The sequence below is a fragment of the Thamnophis elegans genome, chromosome 9, assembly GCF_009769535.1.
Source record: "Thamnophis elegans isolate rThaEle1 chromosome 9, rThaEle1.pri, whole genome shotgun sequence".
Lineage (NCBI taxonomy): Eukaryota > Metazoa > Chordata > Lepidosauria > Squamata > Colubridae > Thamnophis > Thamnophis elegans.
Genome location: NC_045549.1, coordinates 55,475,601 through 55,502,071, shown reverse-complemented (window position 1 = coordinate 55,502,071; position 26,471 = coordinate 55,475,601). Strand labels below are relative to the sequence as shown.

Below are 26,471 nucleotides of genomic sequence, written 5' to 3'. Positions count from 1 at the left end.
GGATGAAAACAGAGGTCCCTTCTGTTACCTGTAGTGTAGTCCCTCAGCTTACAACCACAATCAAGTCCAATATTGTTTTATTTCTTCTGCAGTTAGTATTATTTAACAGGATGAAGAGGCAACAGAGTATGACCACTAGACAGTCATCTTTCCTATGTAAGTAGCTGTTTTATTGCTTTGTGTGCTGGTTCATCCTTAATATAGTAGTGCAAGCAATTAAAGTCTTCCTTTGGGTGTGTGGACTTCAACACACAAAAGGACAGTAATCTTCTTTTTCTATTATTTTGTGTGCTGGTTTCAATCCTAATGCAGTGCAATGCAATGAAGGAGTTCATTTCTGTGTCTCTTCTTTGTGCAGGCCATTCATTGGAGTCAGTGATATTGAAGACTTGAAAGGTCAGTCATCTTCCTTCTGTAAGTAGCTCTTTATTGTTTTGTGTACTTATTTTAATCTTATTTAAGTAGTAAGTACACAAAATAATAAATTCCTTTTTTATATCTTTTTGTAGATCATCCATTGGGGCAAAGAATTCAGTGACATCGTCTTGGCCACTCCACCTGGTCACATGACTGCCAAGCCACTCCCCACTCATTCACATGGCCGGCAAGCCACTCCCACCCAGTCACATGGCTGGAAAGCCACTGCTACCCCTGTCACATGGCCAGCAAGCCACTCCCACAAAGCAGGCCACACCTACAGAAGAGATTCCAAATTTTTTTGAAAACCCATTACTGATGCCAACCATCCTAGGAAGGGAAGTGCTTTTGAAGTTGAGGATAGAGATTGATGTGGTAGGAGGTGAATAACACATCATGAGCTCTTACCTGGATTTTACTTTAAAAATAGATGTAAAAACCATACTAATAAGCACAGGATGCATGAAAACAATGGGTACTTGTAAATGTAAACTGTTTCTGGACTTATTTTTAGTGGAATTTTGCCTAAATTGCTTATCATGAGATACGGTAAGCAACAAATGGACAAAAATTTGCTGATACTTTAATTAATTTTAACTTGAATATTTTAGATAACAACTGACATACAACTGACTTAATCCTATTTCTATTATGTTTGTGAGTGAGGAAAAATAAACAGCAAAATTTAACTTTGGAATTCTATGCCAAAGGATCCTTGGCACTTACAGAAATTTCTCAAGCTATTGGTGCTCCTTGAAGCTAGAAGGAACTCTGGGAATCATATTCTGAATGATTGCAATTTGGATGCACAATTGACCTTTAGTGTGCTGTATTATTTTCAATAGCATGCATGGTCTAATCTGTTTCCTAGCAGGGGATGAAGATAAACATATTAGTTTCCTTAAATGTCCATAAAATGTAATTATTGCATATAAATGGTATCTATATATGAATCCATACCATTCAGGTGCAAATACAACTCAGGTTTGCTATTCTTTACTTAATAGGTTATACAACTATGTCAGCCTGCTTAAATAAATTGAGACTTATCTAATAAACTAATTTCACAAATACCCCACATATGACCATGTGTATGTCATTGGACAATATGTCCCATATTTCTTCAGTACAACCATCTCGGAGATAAGTTAGCAATAGCAATAGCAGTTAGACTTATATACCCTTCATAGGGCTTTCAGCCGTCTCTAAGCGGTTTACAGAGGTCAGCATATTGCCCCCACAGTCTGGGTCCTCATTTCACCCACCTCGGAAGGATGGAAGGCTGAGTCAACCTTGAGCCGGTGAGATTTGAACCGCTGAACTGCAGATAGCAGTCAGTTGAAGTGGCCTGCAGTAACTGCACCCTAACCACTGCGCCACCTTGGCTCTTGGAATTTGGAATTATCACTTCTTTGTGGACCAGATGCTTATCTCTGCTGAATACATTCACCCATCTGTAGAAAATATGCTGGATATACTTATCTTGTAGAGTTATAAGGGTGAAATTATAACTCATTATTGCTTGTCCCAGGTTTGTGTATTGTATCATTGTCCTAACTAACTTTCCTGAGTTCTTCAAATCTTCAACTTTGGAGGAACTACACTGCGGAAATAACACTGCTACCTCTTTTCAGTGTTGTATACATTTTGTTTAAGACGTTTTAAGTAACTTTTTGAAATGAAGCCAGAAGGGAATTAAACTGATGGGTAGCAATTTCTGGCAGACTGCAATTTGATCATCATGAATCTCCTATGCCTATTAACGCTACAGCTTAGCATTTGTTTGAATGGCAAGCACTGCTGGCAACATTTGAGATGTTGTGACAAGGCTTTGGAAGGCCAAGACCTCTGTGTTCTACAAAAGTAAGCAAAAAACAAAAGAAAAATAGTTTATACCTAGTATCTATTGCAACCTCACCTATAAAAGAGAAGTCTCTTATAAGCAGAAAAACCAGTATGCCAGGAAGTAAGGATGGTTCTTGTGAGATTATCAACACCAGTGATGCATAATTAGACACTATCAACCTGAGGTGCTTTTCAGCCATTATTTTCTGATAAGCCTAAATGTTAGTGTTGCCAACATTACCAGAAAAGGCAGTCCCACTTCCTTGGGTTGTTTCAAAATTAGGATTATATTTCCTGAGTGTGCATATCAAAAGCAGAGGCGAAGGGCAGGGCAGGCTAATGCATTGACTCTACATGAGATGACAGCATAATCTCTGCCTTAGTAATTCTCACATCAGAATATCCCAGGTCAGAGAAGACTGCAGCAAAAGAGAGAAATCTGTTCTTATGTTATGTCAATTCATGATTTATTAAGCTCTGACAATAAAATGATTGGACCTGCACAACATACCAAGCTATCTATCAAATTCTAAAACATGTAGTGGTTGAGTTTACATTAAGCCAAATCCAAACAAGCTAAGATACAATTTAGTAAAGTGTATAAATCCAGTGCTGATATTTAACTTAAGTGTTTATGTGTACTATTACTCTATGAAAGCACTGCAACAATATAATTTTCAACACTATTCAGCTTCTGATCTAATATTATTTTGCATAAAGCAATTTATGCTTTATATTCTTATGTAACAAAAACTGGTTCCTCGTATAATAAAAAGAAACTTAATTGGATTAGTCCTAAGAAGCATATCAGAGATCAGTAGGTTTAAACAGTTTGGTATCTGATTTTAAAGATGCCTTTATTGAATGTCCATAAGAGTTATTAGAAAATAAAAGCCTCCTAAGAACTGCCTTCCTATTCTATGCATGTGTATCTGATCATAATCACCCAAGATGAAAATCGTTGTTGTTTGTCTGACAGTTTTTCATACTGCTCCAAGAATTGCTTTTTATTTATTCTCAACAGAGCATTTAAAATGTTAAGTTCTCATACATCTGTTTGTATAATGTGTCATTTGCATAGTGCTTTTTAAATGCAAAATGTTGATAATTGAGAAAAGACTAAACAATTTTCTAATTTCTTCACAATTTTTTCCCTTCCAACTCTGTTATTCTATATTCTTTTCCCTACAACTCCCAGAATTCAGCTCTGCTGGCTGGAGAATTCTGAGAATTGAAGTCACAAGTCTTAAAGTTGCCAAGTTGCAGAACCTCTGTCATGGAAGGTGAGCGCTATTGAAAGTGCGGCTAGCTATCCTTGTCAGGCTAAGCTAATCAATAGTGGAAGGGCGGAAGGAAAGGGAGAAAATGGGAAGGGAAAGGGTGTGATATGGATGGAAGGAGGGAGGGAGAGAGATAAAAAGGAGAGGAAGGAAGGACCACAAACCTGATACTAGACACAGCTTCAAAGGATGCTTTGAAACAGCACAGCATCCAGGGCTGGAAGGGACCTCAGAGGTTATCTAGTCCAACCCCCTGCTGCAGCAGGAGATCTTATATCATCTTGGTTATTTTAGTGCCTCTAACATGGGTAAGTAGCCCATGCACCTCCATCATGTGACCTTTATAAACAGAAATTAACCATCTTCTTTTAAACTTTCCATTTCAATTAGAATTTTTCTAAAATTTCTTAAATTCCCATTGAAATGGAATGTTTAAAATAAGATGGTTAATTTCTGCTTATAAATTGGCAGCCGGCTTGGAAAGTATCCCCAGGAGCTGAGCGGACCAAGCGCGGCAGGCTGAAAGGGAAGCTACGCCCCTCACCCACCAGCCTCTCCCCACCCGCCCTGGCCAGAGCGGTTACATGGCGGTGGTGCACGGGATGCTGACTGACCCAGTACCTGCTTGGATGTGGCCAGAGTGATGGGGCTGCCCTGGAGGTTCTCCCCAGCCAGAAAGGGGCGCCAGGAAAAGCAGGCCCATTGAAGGGCCAACTGCAGCCGGCAATGGGGCGCGAAGGAGCGGTCCGCCAGCAGAGCCAGGAGCGTCCCCAGGTTGGTGGGGTGGTTTGAAGGGACCCCTGCTTGAAGGAATCTTCAAGGGGGTCTTCCTGCTGCCAAGCCAGCCCCAACGAAGTGTCCAAGCCTGGGCTTCTGTGGCATCCTGGGGGCAAAGCACTGCCTTCCCTAACTTAAGAGAGCCAGGAGAGGTCAAAGCGGAGCTGCAATGCTCCTGAAAAGGCTGCCCTGTGGGCAAGGTTCCGACGCCTATCTAAAAGCCCGGTCAGATCCGGCTGGAGCCTTGTGAAGGAGCAGGGGTTGGAGTTTCCCCAGAAGGGAAGCCTCTGGGCAGCTCTGGGATGGTTCAGCTAAGCCTCTCAAGACCCTTCCTAAGAAAGTGGCGAGTGAGCAGGTGGGCAGTGGTGAGCGGCAAGGGAAGTGAGCCCGGAGCCAGCATTCCTGCCTCCTTTCTCTGAGAGCAGGCTAGGGGGAGGGCCCCTCGCCTTCCACCCGGAGCCTCTGCCGGCAGGGCACCTCCCATTTTGCCTCACTTTCCTTGTTGCTGCAGCTCTTGAGGAAGGAGGAAGGGATGCCAGCCCAGGGCTCGTTTCCCTTACCGCTTGCCGTCGCCATCTCTGCCAAACGGAGTGTTGGAGGCCAGGCTGGTTCCGGCTACTCGCCCACTCACTTGCCACTTTCCTGGCTGGCTGTTCAGCTGGAACCCGGTTTGCAGCCAGCGGGGGAGGGGGGAGCTAGGCTAGCACGAATGCTGCTTACCTGTGTGTAAGTAGGAGGAGGCAGTTCTGTGGACCCACATGGTGAAGGTGAGGCAGGGTGAGCGTCAGAGCTGGTGGGAGTGTCCAGCCAATACAATAAAAATTTAAGCAAGATGGCGCTCCTACAGCTGATAACTGGTTCAGGGACATGGCAGGCCTGGGTCGCTACCAGTTTCAGCGACCCAGTCCACAAGTTACTATCTATTCAGTCAAACCAGAACACACCTCTGATAGATATGTATGAATCCATCCAATTATGAGTTCCTCAAAAATCATGGTTTAAATCATGGCCACATGAGAAGTAGTTCCTAGACTTGATGATTTTCCCCTAAAAAAAAAGTTGAATTCCTTTACTGTCATATAAAGTAGCTGGTCAAGTAGCTGGTCAAGGTGACTCTTTTTAACATAATATGTAGTTTATTGCTGCAAACTACAAAACCTAGGATGAACAATTCTTAATATTAAAACATAGTGTTTTCCATAGTATTTATGTTATATAGTTGACTGTTAATGAATAGCAATCCATTCAGTTTTTCTGCAGTTACTAAATGCAGAAATTCTACTTTCTGTGAATCTAAACTAGATAAAGCTAAACAATGAATTCTCTAAATTCAAATCAGGAAATACTGTAACAATTATTACATTGATTGTGATGTAGGTAATGATATTGGTGATGTAATTCAAGAAAAAACCCTGATGATTTCATTTTAGTACCTAAGGATGGAAATACTAATGAATAGAATGACTAATAAATTTCAGACAAATCAATCAATAATTAACTGTTTAGAAATACTGACATACCTTAAATTGAGATGTTTCCAAAATACAAAGAAAGCTTTTCTAAAAGGGCTTAAGAGGGATGAAAAAGATCCATGAATTAATAAATTTATACTGCAGAAATCACTGGCCAAGAAAGTGGAAAACAGGGTAAGATCATCTGAAGTCCATCATTTCATGGATGTATCTATTGCATTGATTGAAATATCCCCAAATACATAATGTGTCCATAACTTAACCATTAGCAAAATTTAAACCATGACTTGTGTATTTTTTTTTATAGTGAAGCCAAGGAAGCCACCTCTTCTTTGGCTTCCAATATTACATTTTAGAATTCTGAGGCTCTATCTGGAAACCAGCCATGTTTATGTACACACACACATACCAAAGAAATAACTTTCATTTCCATTTGATTAATTTTGCATATGTTTAAGTTTTATTTAATTGCTATTTAATGCCACTGTATTTTGGTATACTGTACATCTTACCAGAGCAGTGCAATAAATTGATATTTACGTAGAGGATCTTGTTCTCATGAGCTTGGTTGTGAAATATTGAATGAAAAAAGTTCAAATTGTTTTCATAATGAGAAAGCAGCTCGTATATTACCAAATATTAACAATTGCAGCTGAATCTAAACATATTTATTCAACTCCAGAGTTCCTTTATATCTAGTATCTCTTGCCAATCATATGCAATAATAAACTGCTCCCCATTTTTCTTCAGCCTTGGATATTGAAGCTATTTGCTCAGAGTATTGACAATGGTCTTCTTTCTTGTCCATTGTTTCTGGTCTTGCTAGCTTCAGTTCTCTCATATCCCTAGTTATTTAAAGATAGAGGCTCCAGTCTATAAAAGTTTATACCCTATGAAATTAATTCATTTTCAAATTTCACAAAACTCTTGAAAACTAATCTTATTTCAATTTCTGAATAAGTATTTTCTTTATTCAATCAGGAGAACATTCTGGACATAATATAGTTGGATTTCAGCAAAGTATTTGATAAAGTGCCTCATTCCAATTAGCAAATTGGGCTGGCTGGCACTGTAACTGACTGCAAGGCATATATGAGCCAGCAATTCAGCACAACATATGTAATTTTAGACTCCATGCCTGAATTAGGAATTCCAATATATTCTCCTTCAGTCACAGCTCAACAACAATTACTGTTCCAATTTGGGGGATAATATTTTATGAAATATATGGAAAATTAAGGGAAGAAAAAATCCAGAATCATCTAGAAATAAAAATTAAATCTTATCAAGATAGACTGAGATAACTAAGCATGTTTAACCTTTGAAAAATATAACAATAGGAACATAAGATTGCTATTCAGACACCTGAAGAATGTCAAAACCTGTTTCCTATTGACTCAAAATGCAATTGGAACAATATCTTAGTTTACAAGACAGACTCCAGCAGAAAAATATCCCAATCATGAAGTAGTTTGACAAATGAAATGGTGAAGTCCACCACACAAGGAATATGTATTACATAATGATAGCCATGAATAGATGTACAATGATGTGAAAAATGTGTGGTGCCTGATATCCTTCAAAAATGAGATTTTAACATTTTGTATGTGTGCTTCATATATGGACCAGAAATACCATTTCTGCTCCCTTTTAGAATACCTAAATTCTTTTGAAGTTGTGAACATATCCTTATTGCTTTCAACAGTTTGAACTCTCATGGAAATTGGTAGTGCATAGAAATATTTAATGTAGAATTGCACTTTTATTTTATCTTGCTATATTCATTGCTTCTGTATTTATTCAAGGTAAGATTATAAGAAAACAACTATCTTTGGGGAAAATTGTGAATTTAAAATACTGTAGAGTATTTGCAAACTGCCCAAAGTAAGGTGAGATGTGTGGTAAAGAAATTTGATAAGTAAGTTTCAGATTATGTAACTTAAATGCAGTGAAATCAAAAGGTGTAAGAAGCATGGATTTGCTTTACTGCTTTATTTTATAAATTCTGCACTGAAAAATAGCTGAATAACTAGAATTGATTTACGATCTTTAAATCCCTTAACTTTGTCCAAAGGATACCTATTTTCTCATGAATCTGCTCAAATCATGAGAATAATTAGTGTTTCCTCTGTTAGCCATACAGAAACCAGTCTTTGGTTATTTCATGTTGTAAATTGTAACCTGAAAATTATTGACCTTAGTGATTGACTTTGTTGCCACCGCTATTGCTGGTAGGGTTCAATGAATTTTTGATGTTTCTTTTTAATATTTCTTTTAAGTATACTGTTACTTAAATACTGTATGATGAATGCTTAATATTTATTTTATGAGAAGTTTAGATCTTTTATAGCACAAAAGTGGAATACAAATATTTTAAATACAGTATTTTCACATAACACTGCAATTAGGGGTGATATATGTGGGATACATTCCAGAAATGGTTGAGCCAAGAGAAAAACAAATCTTCTATAAATTAAATCAAATATGAAGCTAATTTATGTTTACAATTGCAATGTTTTTTCTATTCTGCTGATGTTGTAGAAGAACATGGTTTTGTTATATAACTATATAGTGGACTTCCCTTTTCAGTTGCTGGGTTGAAAGGGGGAATTTGGAATATGCAGAGAAATCTATTCTTTTCCCCTTCTGGTTTCCTATTCATAACTAACTTTTGTCCACTGACATGAGTATAGCATTTGAAGAGATGATACGTAAGTAAACTCTTCTACGAAAAGTAAATTCCATTAAATTCAGTGTAAAAACAGACTTGAAGTTGGTGAAGAAATATAATACTGCAGAAGATGAAGCTAAAATGATGTACACATGAGAGCATCAATGAATTAAATCAAAGGTGAAGCTCTCCATCCCCAATGCTTAGCTCTTTTTTTTTGCAGTAAACTAATTTAATTACCTGGGAAACATCCTTGTCTTTTTTTCAATTAGTATTCTAAATCAACAGAGACCTTCCTCATGCAATGTATTTTAGATTTACTTCTTTGTATTTATTGGAGTAAGGTTTTCTCTGTGGATGATAAGTGAAAAGGTTCTTTTTAAATATATATTTTAATCTTTCTCTTTTAATCTTTTATACTCCTGAAGAATAGAAATAGATATCTAAAAATTACATGTCACAATTGCAACCAGCCTGCCTTCGATTGAGGACCTGTATACTATCAGAAAGAGGGCTGAGAAAATATCTATCTTTTCTCTGTAGAAAATATCTTGGACACAAACTGTTTCAACTTCTTCCCTCAGGACACAGCTATAGGGCACTGCATGTAGACACAGAGACAGTTCCTTCCTTCACACCATCACTCTACTAAATTCCCACAGCACTGCCTTATGCCTAAATATATTTACCCATGTAGTAGGGCTGTACTGCTATTATCCTTCTCATCTTTCCTACTACCCTCTTCTATTGGTATATTGTGATTTATCACTTGTTTGTATCTTATGATTTATAATCTATGATTTACCACTTTGTTGTTTGTATGCACACTGAGAGCTTATGCACCTGAGACAAATTCCTTGTGTGTCCAATCACACTTGGCCAATAAATAATATTCTTATTCTGATTCCTTATTTTTCAAAAGCTATGGTAGTTATTTGTTTGATTTGTTCATTCATGCTTGGTAATTACTTATTTTTTGTATGATTTTCAAGAAATGTGTAGGAATACTTAAGAACAGGCAAAAAGAAGAGAGTAAGTCTCAGTTTTTCCACCCTGTGTCCCCTTATATTTAGTCAATCTTAAATGATTTACAACAAAAATGGGTAGAAAAGAGGGGGAAATTATAAGAATATGTTTTTAGCCTATATAAAGGAAGTAAATTCAAATCTAATGGGATTAGATAAATTCAGTCACTCTTATCACCTGCTCCTTTTCAGAATAAGTCTACCATATGGTGGTTTAGATTCTGAAGCATCAAGGCACTCTAAATACGAGTTGGCAAGGTAAAAGAGTCGAGAAGGATACTGGACGCTTATCCTGCTAATGGACTTTCCACAGTGTCATTGAATGGGCTACTGCAAGAATTAGCTGGCCTTTGGTTTAATCCAGCCAGGGCATGCTTCTGTTTTTAAAGGGAGAGTAATCCCTTCAACCACAATAAAAACATGAACATTTAAGAATCACAAACATGGTTACATAAGCTCATAGTAAAGCCTATTAATAATTGAATTGCTATATAAAGATGTCAGAAAACCTGTTTTGTGGGGATGCCTGAGAAATAATACCTGGTGGAGTTTTAATAAGATGTCTCCCTGTACACTAGCAATTATTGCTTATTACTGCAGCACTAAGTTGCCTGCCCGTATCCTAGCAAATTTCTGAAACTAAATTATATATTATAATGAGTAAGGCACAAACCCTATCACTGTCATCCCAGTTATTTGCTGGAAAACTATGTAACTTGTTAACATCTATTCATGCAGTGAAGCTATTTCATCAGATGCAGATATTACTAGTTGAGAGCCATCATTCAGGGCAGCTTTTTATGCAGATCTTCAGTTCTTCTTGTTGACATACAGAAGCAAATTGTTCCTATAGGTTTTCATTGCATATTCTATCATAATAATAATAGCAATACAAAGTCACATTTTATTATATTCAAATGAGATTCCTGCAGAGATTAGGATGATCAAATGCAAATGTGGTCAGAGTTCCCCTTATTTGGTATGCCACATGAAGAGAGTAGTAGATAAAGTGTAATGTGATATACTACAGCAGCTGTGTATGTGTGTCTACACACACGCACACCTCTTTGAACCACTGTAGTCTCCTTGTGATTGCTTGGTCTAATTTACAGCTATAAAAAAATATCTCTGATGCATATGGATCAGTTTCCTTTTTTGCATATCATCATCATATGACATGGATATTCTGAAGAATAATTCTGCTTGCTTAATACAATTTGAATTAAATGTCTATGGGGATTCTCAATCATCCAGGCCATGGTTGTCCCAAAGGTGGTTTTTCAAGAAGCAATAGGACTTTCTGGTTTTTCTTTGAAGATGTTTCATTTCTCAACCAAGAACCTTTTTCAGCTCTGACTGGATGGTAGGGAATGGAAGGACTTATACTCCTTGCAGACAGCTGGTCATTTGCACTCTTTTAGAGAGTCGTTAAGGCCACCTGAAGTTTATGTGTCATCATGGTCAACTGAATGGTGCAAATGGGTGTGGAGCCTTCTTGGAACTGTTGAAAGGACTGTGTTGTAGACTGTAGATAGATGATGCCATCTCTCTCCCCCTCTGTTGAGAGAGGGCTGTTCAATTTTGACATAGATGGCCTCTTTGACCCCTCTTTCAAACCAGAGGTCCTCTATCCAAAATGCGGACTTTGCTGTCTTCAAAAGTCATTTTTGTCTTCTAAATGCAGATGGACTGCTGAAGCCTGTCCTGATGGGTTTGTTCTCCCTATAACGTGCCACGCGTTTATGAAATAGTTGTTTTGTTTCCCCAATGTACATATCTGCACATGGTTCACTGCATATAACATTTGCTAAGTTTGTGTTTGGGTGTTTTATCCTTGGGGGTAGACAAACTTCTGCCTTAGAGTATTTTTGCATTTGAAGTGTATGTTGTGTTGGTTGAAGATCCTCCTGAGCTTTTCCGATATTTCTGAAATGTATGCAATGACAATGTTGCTTCGTTTACTGTTCTCTTAATTGTCTGTTATAAAGGAGCTCCTGTAGGGTCTTTTTTGAGATTTGATGAAGGCCTACTTGGGATAGCCACAGGTTCTGAGGGCTTCCTTGATGTGCTTTAATTCTTTTTCTTTCCTATCTTTGCTTGTAGGCAGGCCTTCAACTCAGTGATGTAGAGTTTTGGTGACTCACGTTTTGTGCTTGTAATTGGGATAATGGGTAACTATCTTGAGACTTTCTGCCTAGAGACCAGTTATTGTCTTGCGAAAGAAAGTAGCCAATTATCCAGTTTGTGAAGAAAATCATTACTTTCTTCTATTAAATTTTAAAAAACCAAAGATATACTGTTTTAAATATAAACTATCAGATGAATTAAATGTAGGGCAATGCTTTAGTTTGGCTACAAAAATGTTTTTCATGTTCAATATTTGAATTTAGGAAAGTACACAAAGGTGTAATTGATAGAACAAAATGAAAAATACAGATTTTTTGGGGTTTATGTAATATAGCATTAGGTATTATAGTATATTGCTAATACAGATGTTACCAAGAGCTCCCCTGACTTCAACATCTCTGCTCTGAAATTGAATGTTCTGAGTGAGAATTTTAAGATCTTATTTCTAAGTGATAAACACAATTTCTAGATGTTCTTGCAAGCAGCAGAATCCTAATCCACGTTCTGAGGTGTTTTTTTTTTCTCAGAACTTTTTTATTTTTCTTTGAAAAAAAACACAAATATGTCATTTGTCAATCATTAAAACATTGAAGTACAATTTTTTTTTTGTTGTGTGTACCCCTCCCTCGTTCTGAGGTGTTTTGTGAGCTAAAACAATGTTAATTAAAATTTCCCTGGATCAAAAAAGTAATTAAATATTAGTGTCATAGAAATTATATCAGGTGTCCCAGCTAAATATACTGCACAGTATATAATGAGGAAGAATGTATCAAGAAATCCATAGAGATGTTTTTGTTATTATGGTGTTCAAATAAGGCTTATCAACTCTGCCACTTCATTTTATACTATTTTTATCAGTACACATTTGCTGATAGATGATCATAAATGGGTTTCATAAATAGTACATGTGTCCTTGCCACTTCCCACAATTGTCTCAGTTGAGCTGAGTTCAGTTGAAGGTTCCAAGCCCAGGTCACTAGGTTCCGTCTGTACCTGAGCAACTTCTTTCTCTTCTTTGATTTCTAAATCTATACTATCGTGTGTGAGGTGATCAATAGAGTCCTTCTTAGTTAACTGATGAACTGAGACTTTTATAGCAATCTTGAGTGGTGGTTCATGCAAAGAAGATGCATCTGAATCAGCGGCAAGAGAATCACTACGCTTTAGGGGACTGGAAACCACGTACATTTCATCAGGGTCCATGATCCCTTGCCCCACGGCTGATTGCCTTACAAATTTATGGCCTTGTTCCTCTAATCTGACTACGTCCACGATTTCTTCCATGATAGTCCTACAATTCATTATAAGAGGGGGTAGGGGAACACTTCTAGCTAGTTCCTCAATGTAGCGGGCAAACTCCATTGTCTTAAACTGGGTTACTTTGGCAAGCTCAAGAGTTTTTGCTGAGGTGATTATCGGGATGCGCTTAGCAATCTCAAAAGCTTTTTGAAGTTTTTCAGCTCCTTCTGTCCGAAAAAAATCATTGATCGCTTTCTCAGTCTTTTTCAAGTGGCTACTCATCATGCAGAGTCTAGTAATATTTAAGATCAAAACAATGGTAAATGCTACAAGACATACAATCATGTAGTAGATCCCCATGTCTCCAGCGGTAAATACAACCCTCAGGGTGACAGTATTATTCACTTTGCCATAGATGTTAGCAGCAACACATGTGTATTTTCCTCGATCTTCAAATAACACACTGGTAATATTTAGTTGCCCACTATTGAGAATCCATTTTCCTGCTGGAAAGAAGCCAGAATTAATTAGTAAAATGTATCCATATTTTTTCTCATCATCATTTAGGAAATATCACAATACATTCAAGTAATTGATTCAAAGACATCTTAAATGCATCTACAATATTCTGGAATAACTGCTGTTAAGGAACTTGAAGTCTTGGCTATTAATTAGATCTGCTTGTCCAAGATTGCCATAGAATGCCCTATGATATCGCTAGATTGTAAAACTGTGTATGTTCCCAAGCAAAATTATCCCTTAAATCATTCTGTAATTATCTTGCACACATTTCCGATGATTTTAAACTAATATAATCCCAAGAAATATTATGGTTACTTTTGTGTAGGCAAGAGATTGCAAATGATTTGTATATAAGCAAAAAAGTAATCTGTTCCTATAAATGAAGGACATGTAAAAAGAACTTTGATGTATTTCTGGACTTGTCCAATTAAATCAGTATTTTATTGCACATATATTTCAAAAGATGCTTAAATTTATTTTGTTACAATACAGGCATAACAAGACGGAAGAGTTATGAGGAATGAGCTATTTAATGTTTAAGCAAGAGATTTCCTTCTAGTATAACAGGTCAGATTACTTAGTTGCCTAAACCCCTATTGTCTATTTTGATTGTCATAGCTACCTGACACAAGTAAACCTCGGAATTTTATTTCTAATGCTTGGAGTACCCAAGGGATTATCTCACTATTCGTCCATTTTGTTATGTATTGATCACACCTCTGACAGCAGCTCTTCATAATTTTAGATTAGAATCTTTCCTAGTTTTGGCTGCATATGTCACATATTTAACTTTCTGGATGAAGCTTTTCTATTTTTATATACTATTTAGCTTGTATACTTGTTGAAAACTTCCAAGGCCAAAGAGAACTGGGCTAGGAGAACTATATCAGAAAAGCAATTGAGGGGCATGCCTAAACAAGAAGGCCAGTCTTTCTGCTTTTCCTCACTTGTAACTAACTCAAATACGAATATGTCCTGCAACCATTTTATTTTGCTACATTTATTGAGGTTGCCTGTACCTCACCTTAAGCCCATGAACAAATAGCCAAATAGTGTTTCCCACTTTAAGCTAGCAGACACACATGGTAGTTTCAAGTACCTAAAACTGGGTGACTTTGCAGCCTCTTTTGTCCACAGCAGACTCTAATGCAGTGTTTCTCAACCTTGGCAACTTGAATTGAATTGAATTGAACTTATTGCATTTATATGCCACCCTTTTCCCCGAAGGGGACTCAGGGCAGCTCACAATCCAAGTCAGGGAAGGGGATACAGATAAGGGATAAAAAAGACAAACAGAACAATATACAATTTAAAAGCACACAACAACCATACCATTTGGGGGGGGGGGCAAAAGCTCTTTAGCCCCAGGCCTGTCGGAACAGCCAGGTTTTAAGGGCTTTGCGGAAGGCCTGGAGGGTGGTGAGGGTTCGAATCTCCACGGGGAGCTCGTTCCAGAGGGTCGGAGCAGCCACAGAGAAGGCTCTCCTCCGGGTAGTCGCCAGTTGGCATTGGCCAGCGGATGGAATTCGGAGGAGGCCTAATCTGTGGGATCTGATCGGTCTATTGGAGGTAATTGGCAGCAGGCGGTCTCTCAAGTACCCAGGTCCAATACCATGAAGGACTTTATAAGTGACGACTAGCGCCTTGAAGCGTATCCGAAGACCAATAGGCAGCCAGTGCAGCTCGCGGAGGATAGGTGTTACGTGGGTGAACCGAGGTGCACCCACGATCGCTCGCGCAGCTGCATTCTGGACAAGCTGAAGTCTCCGAATGCTCTTCAAGGGCTGTGAATGCTGGCTGGGGAATTCTGGGAGTTGAGGTCCAGACATCTTCAAGTTGCCAAGGTTGAGAAACACTGCTCTAATGCATTGTACACTTAAGGTTAACCCTTTTAAGCTGTACATGTGTGTCCTCTCCCTGGGTCTGGCTCTTTCTTTGGCTGAAGAAATACTGGATACAGATGCCAATTGCTCCCATACCTGCAGTTCCCCGAAGCCTGCAGAATAGCTAATAGAGACAGAGGCACAACTCTGTACACAGGAGAACCGGTTTTCTCAAAACCCTGCAATCCTGATTTTGAAGACATGCAGCTCACTAGCTTGACTGTTCAGTTGTTTTTCTGGCTTGTTTTGGTTTAGAGTATCAGAACTGGAATTTTGAAAAAGAATGCCAATTCCATTGTCAAAACAAGGCTGAACTGCTGATCAATGTTTTATTATCATTCAAAGTCTTGGATGAAATTTGCATCTTTGGTTTCTCCTTGCCTTGATAAACATTTCAAGGAAGGGAAGAAATAGCTTGGAAAAAGGCCCTTCTGTATGTTTGGCAAAATAGTAAGGAAAGGCGGCCCGCCTGTTGAGAACCATATTTCTGCATCTCCCCAGGCAGGGGAAGGGGTTGAACTGGGGAAATCAAACAATTGTTTTATTAACATACCTTGCATATTTGGGGCATGATCACTGAATGTGACTCAGAAGACATACCACAGAGGCTAAACAGGAAATGGCATTCAGTCCAGTTAAATGCATGCTGGAATAATTTTCTGCCAATCTAAGAAAGGATAGTGGGCAAAGAACATTTGCTTCAGTGGGGGGGGGGGGTGTCATTTTCACAAAAAAATCTTCCTGTCAACTCTGAAGCGAACCTGGCTGAAGCCATGTTTTGCTGCTTCATAGTTGCTATGAGGGGGCGGGGGAGTAGTTAGACTGGCTACCAGTCAAAACAAAAAGTTTTCTTGTGGGAACCAAGGTCATCCCAGCAGATGGCAGTTGAAGGAAGAGTGGAGTGACCAAGCAGTCTGCCATTGGACAATGTGACCGGGACATCTGGGGAGGGAATTAATTGTTCTTTTAAGTTAAGGGAAAAACCATGGGAACTTTTAGAATTGGTTTTCACTAGTGGTGTGATATGATGTAGCCAATAAAGCTGTTCTTTGAAGAATCTACCTGCTTTGGAGTTCTGCTTTTGGTGGATGCGTTACTCGGAATGCTAACACTCCATACATATCCATACAACCAAAGATAATCTCCAATTCATATTGTCTTGTGATAGGCATGATTTCTCACCATTACTCCCACTTGATGTATACTGATGCTTAAAGCAAACCATCCCAGCAAATTATCTAGATTTGGGATGTTCTGAAGAATCCAGCAGTAGCATTCCAACTGAAGCAAAGCACTCAAAAGCTCATATGCTTTTTTGTAATATCTGATTTTCCAAATTCCAGATAGTTCCTTGTTTGACTTTTGAAGAAATGGATATAGCAGTTACAGCAAATCGTGTGCTATTAATCCTGCCAGCTACTTCCCATGAGTCCATGAGCAGGAATCTACAACAATGTTCTTCTTCCACATGTCCTCTTTCCAAGTGCAATGGAATATGGGTAGAATAATCAGGATCAACACTGCAATAGGTAGGATGGCTATAATTCTTCCCTTAACAAAAAATGATGTTTCTGAAGATGTGGTGTGCATTAGGAAGTTAAACTCTGTTACTAATCATGACATCACAGATGAATTTTTTTTAAAAAAAGCAAGAGAAGTAACAGCAATAGCCAGAATCAACATGATTGGGATTAAAGACTGGCCCTAATCTGAGTGAGTTGACAAGTGTGGTGTGGTATAAGTCACTCGTGGTATGTAGATTTATGATTTATGACTATAAATGGTTAATGAACATATACATATCTTACATGTAGTTATAGATACAAGTTTCTCAGCTCCATCAGCATTCTGTAAAATATCCACATTAAGTTTAGGAAAAGAATCTTTCTGCTGGGTAGAATTGGTAGTTGCCTCAATCTATCAAGTATAATTAATACTTTGCATTTATTTACCTTTTACTCATTTATCTTGAGTAAATAGAGAAAAACAAATTTACAACCGTTGGTGCTTTTAAGACAATATAACATGAAGACAGTATGTTTGCATAGGATGCATAGAAAAACATCTGAAAACTGTACCTCCATCTTCTTTCACCAAATGGCCATTTGAGCTGTACCACTTGTACTCTGGTTCTGGATAACCTTGAACGTTGCAGTCAATCAAGGCACTATAACCTTCCTTGACTATAATATGGTCAAGACTGTAGATTACCATAGGTACAGATCCTGCCAGCAGGTCTGTGTGATTTAAAGTGCTATTAATGACATCTTCAGCAGTTGTCCATACTGCTAATAAATTGAAAACATGAAAGATGGTCCAGTAGTACATAAAAAGGTGGCTCTTGAACATGTTCGCCTGTTCAAATATATCTGCCAATTAGAGTTAGTGGACCTGGAACTGGGAAACATACCAGGTTGCAGTAGCCCATCAAATTTGATCCATCAAATTTCAAAAGCAAACAAAATCTAGACCTGCAAAATAAAACAAGTTATAGCAATAAAAAAATACAAATAGATTTAGCAGAAGTAGTTAAAACAATTTTGATTTAAACTAATAATCTATCTCAGAAGTCATTGTTTCAAAAGTTTAACTTCAATGTTACTGCTATCACAACTCCTGATATTTTGTTTTTGCTTTTTGTGTATTGTTTGATATAATTTCAATGACATAAAAACACTGTTTTGTTCAGTGATTTTAAGTTAAAAAAATATCAGAAACTGTTTCTGATATATAAGCAAAACAAAAATGTATTTTTTGGGGGGGGGTTGAGTTCATATCACTATTATCGTATAGGAATAAGGATTAATGTAACAGGAATTAATGTTCTTAACAAATCTATTTATCTCAAAATGCATCTCTAAAAATGCCTCAGGTTATGCAAGATGAAAAAAAAGCAATAATATACATATAATATGAAGATAAACATTTTGTATACATGACACAATGTAACTAAGGGTTTAGCATGTATTTCAAATAGAATCTTTACATGGTTTTTTATTTGGACAACATTTTAGCAAACATCTATTTAAACAAAGCACTTTCCATTGGAAATGAGTTAAATATTGCATATATTTCAAAGAGTATCCTTACATAGTTTGCAGTTGACAATCATACAAAAAGAACTCACCCCACATCTGTTGTTTAAAAGTAAGAGTAAGTGGCTTGTTAGTCAGCATAATTCTCAGTGAAGGCATATGAGAGAATAGGGCAGGGAACATTAATTCAAAGTTAAAGTCCTGCTTTGCATATAAAATATCCCTGGTTTGGTGTGTGTCATTGCCAGTTAAAGAGATCTCAGTTGGCAGGTTTTATTGGCTAGAAAATCCAATGGCCTGTTTAGATGACCTTAATAGTATTTCTTTCCTTGAACTGTCCTCAATTTACAATAGTTCTTTAGTGACCATTCAAAGTTATAAAGGCACAGAAAAAAGTGACTTATGACAGTTTTTCACACTTATAATGATTGCAGCATCCCCATGGTCATGTGATCAAAATCCAGAAGCTTGGCAACTGACTCATATTTATGACAATTGCAGTGTCCTGGGCAGTAGTGGGTTTCAAAATGTTTTCTTTCTTTCTTTCTTTCTTTCTTTCTTTCTTTCTCTCTCCTCCCTTCCTTCCTTCCTTCCTTCCTTCTCTCTGTCTCCCACCCTCTCTTACATACACACACACATCTGTTCCAGTTGGTGAAAATTTGTCCGTGCAACCTCCCTGCCCCCCACCGACCTTGTGATCCTCCCGGCTCTGTTGGACAGCTGCTCCTTTGCGTTCAATTGCCGGCTGCAGTTGGCTTTCTCCTGGCAATCATTCCTGGTTGGTGGAGACCTTCTGGGGCAGCCCCACCGCTCCAGCCGGACGCTGCGCACCCCCAGAGCAGTCACATGGCAGCAGCACGTGGGCTGCTGAACATCCCAGGGGCTGGCGGGGGGAGCGAGTGGAGGCAGGCCAGGGGTCTGTACTGGTACAGGAGCATGGCCAGGCTGCTGCTGCTGCTACCAGTCCACAAACGTAACCTGTTTGCCCAGCACTCACTCAGAGACCTTCAAACTCCTACCCCCACAGCCCTCCCAACATCCCTCCCGCCTGGGCGCAGCCATTCACTGGTTCTTTCTTCTTCTGGTTCCAAACTAAGCCCCAGTTGGTTGGTTGGTTAAAGTGTGGTTTGGATCCTAATGCTCCATCACTGGAGGCTTTTAAAAGGGAGAACTTTTCGGCAGCTGGCTGGCAAAGAAAGCTCTCAGCCATGACTGGCGCCGCTGCCGCTGCCACTGCTACCAGTTGGACGGGCAAGGGAAGTGGGTGGGCAGGATGAGAGAGCAAGTGAGCTGCGACCAGGCTGGCGGGGGGAGCAAATGGAGGCAGGCCAGGGGACCGTACTGGTACAGGGGCATGGCCAGGCTGCTTCTGCTACCAGTCCGCAAACGTCTGGCCAATTTCCGCTAATGGTACGCCCGTACTGGTGTGTACTGGGAGCAACCCACCTCTGGTCCTGGGGTTATGTAATCTCCTTTTGCAACCTTCTGACAAAGAAAATCAACAAGGAAACCAGATTCACTTAAGAACCCTGTTACTAAATTAACAACTGAGGTGAGTCACTTAACAAATATGGCAAGACAGATCATAAAATGGGGCAAAATTTACCTAAAAAATGTCTGACTTAGCAACAGACATTTTGGGCTCAATTGTGGTTGTAAATCGAGGACAACCTATATTGCTTCTCTGTCCTTTAATGCTGATGGACATTTTTTAATTCAATATGGATGATCCAGAATAGTCTATCATCTGCTCCATCTGGTTCTGTACTGTTCTGGACAGGTGAGATACTTCCAAATAAAGCACTGGATTTATGGCGTTTATTGGGAGTCAGAGGCAGTCTTAGAAATAAAAATCATAGTATAATATGTTGTTTTGTTAAGATGTCAGACAACCAGAAAACCTGGAGCATGTGGAGAAATTTGACCTATAAGGTCTCTTCCAACTCTGTTAATCTGTTAAATATCTGTATAGGGAGATCTTTGAAAAAGGGTTGTTTATGAAATTTGTGTTAAACAGGAACAACTGTATGTAAGAAAAGTGAAATGTTTTCGTTTCAATTTTATTTGACTAAAACCTTATTTTATGCCAATTTAACTGATTTGTTATACTTTTTTTTTATAAATGTCTTATAAGTTCTGTCAATACTATAACTGCATGAATCATCTGGATTTATTCACACTCATGCTTAGTTACAATGACAAGCAAACCACATTTCCAGGTTTAGTGTACAAAGCTGGAAACAGCTGTATCTCTTTATTAGATATTTGTTTAACTCACAGGAATACCCAAGACTATGATGATTGTGAGTGCAGCTTTTTCTTCTCAGCAGCAGTGTCTGAGTCACACATACATATAGAATAATCAAAGCACTTAAATCCTTCTTATTGTACAGAAAGTAGGGGAAAATCAGCCCTATTAATAGAATACTTCCTATCTTCTTCCCCGTTCTCCCCACCCCCAGCTTTTTGCTTCATCTGTTTTCAATGCTTCATTTCTACACAAAGATCAGTCAAAGCTCACTTCTTTCTCCAAGCAAGCCACACTCAGCATGGAAGCCTTTTTTCTCTAATTCTGGTTAGGGCGCTCTTTATACTCTTTAATATAATATAATGCTATTCTTAAGTATCTCCTTGGCATGCTAGGCAGACCATTCTGAGGGTTCTGCAGAGGTTTAGGTGGCATAATGGAATCTCTGTATGTGTTTTGCCACTAAAGTATTGGAGAGAAATTATGCTATTTTATGTTTTTTAATCATTTGAGCATTTTCCAATATTAAATTTGATAAGACATAGTAACTGGAACAGCTTTTCCCAACCTTTAGATAACAGAATCGGAAGTGACCTTGAAAGTCTTCTAGTCCAACCCCCTATAAAAGGGGGAGACCCTATATCATTCCAGACAAATGGCTGTCCAATCTCTTCTTTAAAACCTCCAGTGATGGAGCACCCACAACTTTTACCTGTAGGAAAGTTTAAGTTCCCAGGTTCAAACTTTGAAAGTCCAGTTTAAATAAAACACCAGGAACAAAAGGATGGGAAATACCCTAAATCAATTTTCCATGTATAGAACTGTACAGTTGTTTCTCTTTTCTGAAACTCTTTCCTTAAATAATTTTGCTCCAGAACCCTGCTTTGAGGCTTATCATCAAATCCCATTTTAAAAAAAATACATTTTGAGAACTTTACTGTGTATTACATTAATGCTTCCCCCTTTAGATGTCATTTTACTCTTATTTACATTACAATTATTTATTATGACAGCTTGGTTTCTAAGATAAGTTAATTTAGGAAATTTCATGGATATTAAGCTTTGTTTCCCTTTCCTAAACAACTCTCCTATCCTAGTCCAGTCCCATAATCTCAGGAGCAATTATTCTCCTATTTAGGAGAAACAGGTGCAAGGAGAAGAAGCAGCATGTGCGGAGAAACTTCCTGAGAAGGATCCAAGGCACAATGTTTATGAGGTAAGGCAAATATAAGTATGGAAATTCTTATAGTTTTTTTTTAATTAGGAATTATGTCTGTGAAATACAAAAATAAAATCCAGTATTTAATACTACATATAATTACGGCGGCAAGGATTGCCTTTGCCCAGAAATGGAAAAACAAATTAACCTCAAGCAAAGATGAAATAATAAGAAAGATTATGGATTATGCCGAAATGGATAAACTAACTAAAGAAATCCAGGGAAAGGAAGAATCAGAATTCTACCAGATATGGGATACATGGTATAGGTGGATGGAGGAAAGAAACAAAAATCAATGAAAGAATATAACAAAACTCAAAAATAATAGTTATGAGTAAAATAAGAGAGTTAAAAATGGTGAAATCCAAATGAAATACAATAGAAGGGGAAATAATATAAGGTGAGCGGTATTGATTGATGATTGCTATTATAAAAAACAGGAAGTTCCTGTTCGTACTGTATTGTATAAATGTGGTGTGCATCCAGGGGTGGGTTTCTCGCCCCGTTCCAACCGGTTCGGTTGAAACGGGGCCGGCGGCATCCTCGTGCACCCGCGCGGTGCACGCATGCATACTAGCATCTGTGCGATGCTCCAGCTGCTCCTGGAGGATCGCGCAGGCGCTGTATGCATCCTGCGCATGCGTGGAAGCGCAGAACTCATCAAAACCGGGTAAGGAGGGCGGGCGGGTGCGCCCTTCGCCGTTCCCGGAAGTTACTTACTTCCGGGTTCGCCGACCAACCGGTTCGCAGGGACCGCCGCGAACCGGTTGAAACCCACCCCTGTGTACGTCTAACTTTTGTGTGTGTGTATTTTACATGTTTGTTAATAAAAATCTTTTTTAAAAAAAGAATGAAAATTGATTAATCATCTCAAAATAAATATACAACCAACTGAGCGTAGTCAGGCGGATGACATTCTGCTCTTACTAAATTATGCTAAGAATCCCAGCTGTCTCTTTTAGTTGTGAAACAAGTTTTAGCCACCTACAGTTTTTGGCAACCAATTGTTCCAGGGCAAATGTACAGTGGTAAAACAAAGAGCAAAACTGTGAAGCATAATGTGCTTTTAGGTACGCTTTCATACTTGATACTGAGAGATGTGTGGCTGGCCTTATTTGCACTTATTTTTCTTCCATACAGGTAGTCCTCAACTTACAATCATTCATTTAGCGACCGTTCAAAGTTATAATGGCATTGAAAAAAGTAACATACAAACATTCCTCACACTTATGGCTATAGCACCATCTCCACAATCACATGATCAAAATTTGGGTACTTGCTAATGGGTGTGTATTTACAACAATTGCAGCATCCCAGGGTCACCACAAATGATCCCCATTTGTGACCTTCCCAGCTGGTTTAGACAAGTAAAATCATTTAATGGGGGAATTCACTTAATGACCACATCATTCATTTAACAACTACAGAGATTTGCTTAACGATCATGAGAAAAAGGTCATAAAATGAGGCATGACTCACTTAACTGCCGTGCTTATCAAAAGAAATTCTGATCCCAATCGTGGTGGTAAGTCAATGATTACCTGCACTTAATCAAATGAATTTGCCATGGTCTCAATAAGTGTGGATACCTGGTCAACCTCAATACTAGTTATCATATTTATTCAGTTTTTTTCCCAAGTGAAAACACTGACACCAGTTCAAATACACTTGCTATTATTTTTTCCATGTATTTAATTCCAGCATAGATATCACCCCATGGCCCTGTTTCTGTAAGCTCTAGGACTGTTAAACTGGAGACCCTTTCCCAAAACAACAAGTAGCAAAGACAAGGCAATCTAAAGCTTTGCTCTTCTGGAAAGCGTCAGAGCCAGAGTGGGTCAGCAGAAGTTGAGACGCTCCCTCCTTTCCCATGTCTATCAATAGAAAAGAAGTCCAATCTAAAGCAGTCTCTCAGTTGCTGATCTGCCTGTCTTCAGAGTCCCATTGCATTCTACTTTTAATATTGTGGGGTTCTTGGTGATCTCTGAATCGTAATCCCTCTAGCTCTGATGACGTTACCTAGTTTGGTAATGAAAGGTCTGCAAGAAAACTACAAAACCAAGAGAGAGGCAAGGACCCCAAGTTCAATCCTGAACTTCTATTGGCATTTTATTATCCTAAAACAGCCACATAGAATCTCTTGCACTTCAGATGTTGTTGAACTACAACTCCTAACATTCACAAACTATTTCAGATTTTGGGGAATTGTAGCTCTGCAATAGATGGAAGCAAGTACCTCCTCTCCTCAAGCTTTCTGGATGGGAAACAAGTTTTCTTTAGACACAGTATATGGCTAAGATTAAGGAGACAATATTTTGCCCATCCTCTGCAGCCCTTTCCTACAGACTAACAGGGTTCTTGTCTTATAATCTTTTCACAGAAGTATCAATTCCTATGCCAGCCCCGGATATTTTTCTTCTCATTTTCCATTCTCATTAAGTCTCTGAAAGCAAAATGCCTCACAAGTCTAGTCAAGAGTCAGATGAGGCCAGCCAAATTTCGCTCTAGGAAAGTGGGCAGAACAAAAGGAAAATAATAGATAACTTATGCCTAATGGTTTAAACGCTGACCAAATTCCAACCGCGCAAACCGCCTCAGTTCTTCTTTAACACAAGCCATGGATTTGGGCGCTGCGCCCGCAGAAGTTGCTACACAAGAAGCCACCAAAGAGCCATCGCTACCTTTCTCTGCAATATCGCCCTTTATACCTCTCTTGTTGCCACCCACCACTACCTTTGCTGGTCGAATCTATCAGGGATAGTTGGAAAAGAGGCGAAGGCTCTCTTTCTCCCTCCTGACTGTCTTGAACCCCTCCTCCTAGCGTGGGGCGCCTTGTCTGCATTGCCCAATGCCAGGGCGCTCGGCGATTCCTAGTAGGGATGGAGATAAACCGGACAGAAATGTTTACCGAGAGGCAGCTTCGTTGGCCGTTGAGTCTTCTTGTCCACAGTTTTCCTTAGAGCTGCCGCTTAGGCAAATTTGGAAGCTATTTCCAGGCTTTTGCAGCCCCAGCAGGTGCAGGAGGACTTTGCTTTCCCGGGGACCTCGGGGTGTTGCACCCCTTTACTCGCGTTTCTGCCGCTGCCGCCGCAGTCCCTGCTGGCTTGCGCTTTCTTCCGCGCGCTCCCAGCAAAGCTGCAGCCTGAGCTCCCCGGACTCCGCTTGCACAAGTAGGTCAGAGAGGCACTGAGCATGCTCGCTGTTGAGCCAGGCTGCTGTGGAACTGCTCGTGAGTTGTCCTTTGCTTCTTTTTTTTCGTACCCAACGAAGGTCACATCAGTGTTTAGATACGGGAGTGAAGAAGGCGGGGGAGGCTTAACCCCTGGGGAATTTTCTTCCCCCCTCCGATAGGGCGCAGAGGAGAGGGCATCTAATATGCAGCGCCGCGCTATTACTAGATGGATCATAAGATAAGATATAGGCATTTTAAAATGTACCTGTATAGGGTCATTCGGCTGTTACGCATTTGCTTTATATATGCAGCAGAGGCGAGTTTGCGCCTATCTTTTCCATTTGCTTCAGTGATCGTTCTGTTGCGTCCAATATTTTAGTTCTTCACAACTAAGAGTAAATCGGGTATGCGGTGTTGAGTTTCTGTCCGAGGTTTATCATTTGCTATAATACTCAAAGCTGGAGAGAAGGGATTAGAGAAAAAAAAGTTCAAAGCAAATCTACATTGAAATTGAGGATCAATTTCAGCAAGACTGTTGGTGGCGCAGTACTGGAAGAAAGAAAAATTATCTACTATTCAAGAATGGACACTAAAAGTAACTAACTTAGCAGAGATGGCTAAAATATCAGCATATTTTAAGGACCATTCAGATGAGAAATACAAACTGGAATGGCGAAGATGGATTGACTATATTCAGAATAAATATGGGATTAAGAAATTCCAGATAGTTTATGAGTGAATGAGCAAGGAAGGATACAATTTGCTTAAAGTTAGCTTTACAAAAGGGGAGTTAAAGTACAAGTGAGGGATGATGTTAAAATCTGTTAGTTTATTTTAGAATATGGATGTTGATGTTTATACCCTGTATTTGCTCTGGGGGGTTTGGGGGTTTGGGGGGGGAGTTAGGTTTGGGGGGAAGGGGAGGTGTATATTTGTAAAACTTTTTTTAAAAACTTTCAATTAAAAAAAAGAAATTGAGGATCAGATGAATAGATTCAATTACAGTAGATGTGGGTGCACCATTAGAAGATCTGAAACTCCCGGTCAGGAATAGATGTCAGGGAAAAATATGTGAGCTCTAAGAGTTGACAAGGACTTGTTGGTGCATTATCCTCACCTTCATTATCTTCATCCTAGGCTAAGTAATTTAAAGAGGGGCTGCCACAGAGAGGAGGGGATCAGGCTATTTTCTAAAGCATCCGAAAGCCAGACAAGGAATGATGGATGGCAATTGATCAAGGACAGATTCAACCTCTCCTTGATCAGTCAGGAGAAATTTCCTGACAGTGAGAACAATCAACCAATGGAACAGCTTGCCTACAGAAGTGGTGAGAGCTTCATCCCTGGAAGCTTTCAAGAAGAGACTGGACTGCCATTTGCTAACCTTTTAGTGATGGCTAACCTTTTTCTTGTTGCATGCCGAAAGCATGTGCACACCTGTGCAACAGACCCGTGTGCATGTAGCCCCCCATATGCCATAATACATTTAAGTATGTCCCATGTAAACACCAGGGGCTGAATTAATACAATGCATCATTA

General features: G+C 39.1%; 1 protein-coding gene across 2 annotated transcripts; it reads right to left on the bottom strand.

Annotated features, from left to right (window-relative positions):
- Window positions 1-12,417: 12,417 nt before the first annotated feature.
- Window positions 12,418-24,932, bottom strand: MFAP3L (microfibril associated protein 3 like). 2 transcript variants are annotated; one of them, XM_032224350.1, is made up of 3 exons: window positions 24,669-24,932; window positions 17,337-17,729; window positions 12,418-13,359 (listed from the first exon to the last, which is right to left on the bottom strand). In XM_032224350.1, exons 2-3 carry the CDS (start codon window positions 17,605-17,607, stop codon window positions 12,494-12,496), a joined length of 1,137 nt encoding a protein of 378 aa, XP_032080241.1. In that variant the 5' UTR covers window positions 17,608-17,729; window positions 24,669-24,932; the 3' UTR covers window positions 12,418-12,493. The 2 variants fall into 2 exon arrangements, with proteins under 2 accessions (XP_032080241.1, XP_032080242.1); XM_032224351.1 differs by having other exon boundaries at window positions 12,418-13,356.
- Between the last annotated feature and the right edge of the window lie 1,539 nt (window positions 24,933-26,471).